The 4,958-nt window shown below is 44.1% G+C and overlaps 1 protein-coding gene across 1 annotated transcript in view; it reads right to left on the reverse strand.

Annotated features, from left to right (window-relative positions):
• LOC117284602 (transmembrane protein 272-like) overlaps positions 1-4,958 on the reverse strand; it is a 9,823-nt gene that overhangs the window by 3,066 nt on the left and 1,799 nt on the right. Inside the window, exon 3 of the mRNA XM_033759945.1 lies at positions 3,225-3,307. Within this exon, the coding sequence (XP_033615836.1) occupies positions 3,225-3,307 (83 nt within the window). The remainder of the gene's footprint in view (positions 1-3,224; positions 3,308-4,958) is intronic.

Here is a 4,958-nt window from a genome sequence, read left to right on the forward strand (position 1 = left end):
ACATTTTATTTTTTCCATGTACACTTGCTACATGACTTGCTTCCCCATTGGATCTATATTACCTAAGCGGGTATGCTTGTAATCTTCTTAGTTGATCATAGTTTTCCCCCACTTTTTAAACACCTAATGATTTTGCTCTATAACTTCTCCTGTCCCCCACTTTTTAAACACCTAATGATTTTGCTCTATAAAACTTCTCCTGTGAAGTGGGGTCCGTGGCAACCCGTTTGGGGCTGAAATTTCCTGTCTCAAGAGATAAAATCGCTTCTCTCTCAATAAATATTTCCTACTCCATGATTCCTTATAATTCCTTTTCAGTTTTGGGGAGCACGAACTCAGTGTATCTGACACCTAGCAGGTTGAAAGTTATATTATTTCCCCTATGTCATTTCGAGGTCTTATGTCAAAATGATATTCTAGCTGACGGTTCAGTCGCTCAGCATCCACTTTCCTTCCTGACAGAGCCTTACTGTTGGCCAAATTCCCCTGCACATTCCACCTCTAGGTGAGGATAAACATTACTGCTTGCTCTTCCTGACAGTGCTTTCCCTGCTCTTGGCGTATCAGGGGGCACAGGACACCCAATGTCCTTGGATCTGGCTGCCCTGCCAGGACTACCCTTGGGCCCAGGGACACCAGGAGAGAGGAACTACCTGGGGTTCACTGACTTTACCACCAACCCCAGGCAAGCTGCAGTAAGAGGGTCCTGCTTGGGGAACCACCTAGTTCCCTTCTCCTCCCCCAAACCTTTTAAGTTGTAAGTCCTTTCAAGACATTACTTTTTTCTGTATGGCACTAGGGATTGATCCCAGAACCTTTGCCCTGAGCTATATCCTTAGTCCTTTTTCTTTTCTCTTTTTTTTTTTTTTTTTTTTTTTTTTTTAGGTATGTGTCTCACTATGTAGTTGAGACTGACCTGGAACTCACTATGCAGCCCAGGCTGGTCTCAACCTCACAGCGATCCTCCTGCCTCAGCCTCCCGAGTGCTGGGATTACAGGCATGCACCACCACACCCGGCACCTTGGCCCTTTTTCTGTTTTTTAAAATTTGAGACAAGGTCTTCCTAAATTGCTAAATTTCCCAGGTTGAGTTTAAACTTGAGATCCTCCTGCCTCAACCTCCCAGATTACAGATTATAGATGTTTACCACCAGGCCCTACTCCAATTAATTACTTGTTAAATTAATTGAAGTTGTTTTATGTTTTGTTTTTTGGTTCACCCCATTTAAAGAATCCTTTCTAATGCAAGTACTTGCCTGGGGAGCATGGCTTTTGAAAACTGAATGAGTCTAAGTGGGGGTACAGACCTTAGTACCCAGCACTTGCAAAAGGCAAGTATCACTAAGAAGGAGGACAGTGAAGGTGAGTTGCAGTGTGTGTAGATAATAGCCTCCAAAATTGGTGATTTTGAAACTTTCTTTTAAGATGGTCCTTGGTAACAACCACATTATATATCATGACCCCATAACTGAGTAACCACCAGTCTTTAGGGGCTCAGAGAAATTCTGGTTTATGCTATTGTCCTGGGGATCAATATGTACCATTCTGAGGGAGTTAAATCAAAGCATTATCATTGTAAGTAAACTTCTGCCTCTGAGGACTCTGTGAACCTGTTTGCTGCTGCTCTAATGGTTATGGACTCACTGTGCATTACCTCACCATGATGAGCTCAAAAATTTAATTTGCTTACTAGGGCCCTGGTTTGTTCATTAAAATAAATTACCTTTGGGTTGTGGGCTGGCTTTTGAAAAGGCAAACCTGACTGTTATTAAGAGGAACAGACCCTGTGGACAGTAACATCTCTGAAGGAAAGTTCTGCTTAGCAACTTGATAATGAAGTAGTCAAGTGGGGCTGGGGTGGGCACAGGTAATTACTGCTGAAAACTCTGTCTTGTTGAACCATCTCCATGGTGCCCAAACCACGGGAGCCTTTGGGCATAGGCAGCCCCATTGCACTAGGAGCCTTTGGGTTTTCTTAGAGCTAGACAGGCTCAAGCGGATCTCAGAGGAATGTTGTTACAGAGCTGATCACGTGTATTTGTACATTCCAGAACGTTGCATAGCAGGCTGCTTGAAGGAGAGGAGGACATTAAATACTGAGGTGACCTCAGGCACAAAAGTTCCAATGGTCTGTCCCAAATCAGATGTTTCCCAAGATGGCATTGAGCGTATGGCTATTGATTGCATACAAGAACATCATTTTTAAGACATTCTTTTGATGTCTTAGATGAACAGCATGACCCATTCTCCTGACCAGCATCTTTCAAAGGACCCCAACATTGGGAGGAACCTGGCAAAGAAATAAAGCAGGGGGTCCAAATGAAATTTTATACATGGATTCTGTTTTTTCTGATGTTCTTGCTTTATTTTTGTGAATCAGTTTTGTAAAAATGGATATTGTGTTTTTTAGCATTTACACAAAGCTGTGAAGTCGGCATGGATGACTGGGAAAAGTCACTGATAAATGCAGGCACACCAAAGGCCTTTTTGGCAAGTGTGGGTCAGGGATCCTGGAAACCTCCCTGCAGGCTCTGCATGCCCCTTGATATTTCTTCTTCAGTTGCTTTTCCTGTTTAAATAGACACAGTATAACCCATGAGCAAATCAGCTTCCTACCTGAGCTTGAATATCAGAGGGAGACACTCCTAGCCCTAGACATCAGAGTTGACTGATGACTGCAGCTAGTTAATTCTATGCCGTCAGCTGGCAACTAGCACTTATTGTACAAACAGAAATATGAGGGCCAGGGATTTAGCTCAGTGGTTCCACCACCTGCCTCACAAGCGCAAGGTCCTGAGTTTGATCCCCAGTACCAAGAAAAAAAAAAAAACACACACACACACACAACAAAACAGAAATATGAACCACTGAATGACACACTTTTTAATCAAAAGCAAACTCTCTTGCTCTAAATAGATTTTTTAAAAAATGACAGAGAAAGAGCTCTGATCCCATTGGCTAAATTTAATGACCAAACTAGCAGTTAGACCAAAGCTACAATTTAGCACCCTGAAGTGCACAGAGGAGGGAAGCTATTGTTAAGGTGCACAGCCCTGGGTGAATGATGCTTATCTGGAAAACTCTTTGAAACCAGCCCTGTCACTTGACAACCACCTTCAGGTGGAAGTTGTTAGGGTGCCCCTGTGAGTAGCAAACAATTAACAGACAAATCCTACCATCCCTGTCAGTTAAACTTACACAGTCAATACACAAATATACTTTACCTTTAAGGTACCGATGATCCCACCCACTAGCAAATACAGGGGAATGAGAGGCTGAACGGGACAGTCTTCCAAAAACTTCATTCCTACATTGGGCGAAAAAACAGGATTGAGAGAGAGGCAGTCAAAAGCACAAACTCTGGTCATAAAAATGAGCTAAACACCTACAAAAGTCAAAACATCAGCCTCACAAATCAATACTTGACTCCCTGCCCAGCTGGTGGAATTGCCTGGCTTCAGCAGTCACTTGTACAGTGTATTGACAAGGCGGAACCCACTCTCTTGGCTGAAGGGTGGGACGTGAACCATCAGTCAGAGCAGGGACCGATGTCACTGTTCCTTATGTCTGGTTGTTAAGTAGCTGTGAGTGGACTCTGATGTTACGAGCAGCCAATATATGACAGTTCATCTTTTCAAGGATTCAAAGAATCTCTTTAAACATCTAGTTCCCTTGACATGCTTAAAATGAGATTCAATTTATGGGTCATATTCCCAAAATGCATCCACTGTGTAAAATGAGGTTGTCGTTAACTGTGCTGCAGGAGCCAGGTGGCAGGGAGGCGTCAGGAGAGAAGTCTTTCACCTGCTCAGTGGGCCCTCTGCTAGGTTAGTCACAATCACCTCGTTCTCACCACTGACCATGCTCTCACTGGACCCCACGCTGGGAAACGTGCTTCCTAACAGATCCCTAACTGGACTGGAACACTGCCAAACCAGCCAGCCCAGGCCCCTGCTCTTTCTTAATGGCTATTTTTCTTCCCAAAGCAATGCTTTCTTTACTTTTCTTAAGTCTTTGTCTTCTAGGCCTGTTAACAATGATACCAAGTGTCTATTTAAAAGAGAAAGAGGAGATGCCGATGGCTCAAGTGACCAGGCTGCAGATGAGTTCTAACACTGTGTGAAGGCACTGATGGCTCAAAAGAGTTCTCAGGGCTCCCTGTCAGTCCACAGGGCTGTGTGACCAGTTCTGATCAGTGGGACACTTGGGGCCAAATCATTACAAAATCTGATACATGATCATTCTTTTCCTTCCCCTGCTTTGACCTTTCAAAGTTCAAAGAATCTCTTTAAACATCTAGTTCCCTTGACATGCTTAAAATGAGATTCAATTTATGGGTCATATTCCCAAAATGCATCCACTGTGTAAAATGAGGTTGTCGCTAACTCTGCTGCAGGAGCCAGGTGGCAGGGAGGCGTCAGGAGAGAAGTCTTTCACCTGCTCAGTGGGCTCTCTGCTAGGTTAGTCACAATCACCTCGTTATCACCACTGACCATGCTCTCACTGGACCCCACGCTGGGAAACGTGCTTCCTAACAGATCCCTAACTGGACTGGAACACTGCCAAACCAGCCAGCCCAGGCCCCTGCTCTTTCTTAATGGTTATTTTTCTTCCCAAAGCAATGCTTTCTTTACTTTTCTTAAGTCTTTGTCTTCTAGGCCTGTTAACAATGATACGAAGTGTCTATTTAAAAGAGAAAGAGGAGATGCCGATGGCTCAAGTGACCAGGCTGCAGATGAGTTCTAACACTGTGTGAAGACACTGATGGCTCAAAAGAGTTCTCAGGGCTCCCTGTCAGTCCACAGGACTATGCGACCAGTTCTGATCAGTGGGACACTTGGGGCCAAATCATTACAAAATCTGATACATGATCATTCTTTTCCTTCCCCTGCTTTGACCACCTGGAAACCATGGTTGACATGGCCTCTCTCAGGACTGAGTCATCACATTGCTTGGGG

The sequence above is a fragment of the Fukomys damarensis genome, unplaced genomic scaffold (assembly GCF_012274545.1).
Source record: "Fukomys damarensis isolate Sample0158 unplaced genomic scaffold, DMR_v1.0_HiC HiC_scaffold_38, whole genome shotgun sequence".
In the NCBI taxonomy this organism is placed as follows: Eukaryota; Metazoa; Chordata; class Mammalia; order Rodentia; family Bathyergidae; genus Fukomys; species Fukomys damarensis.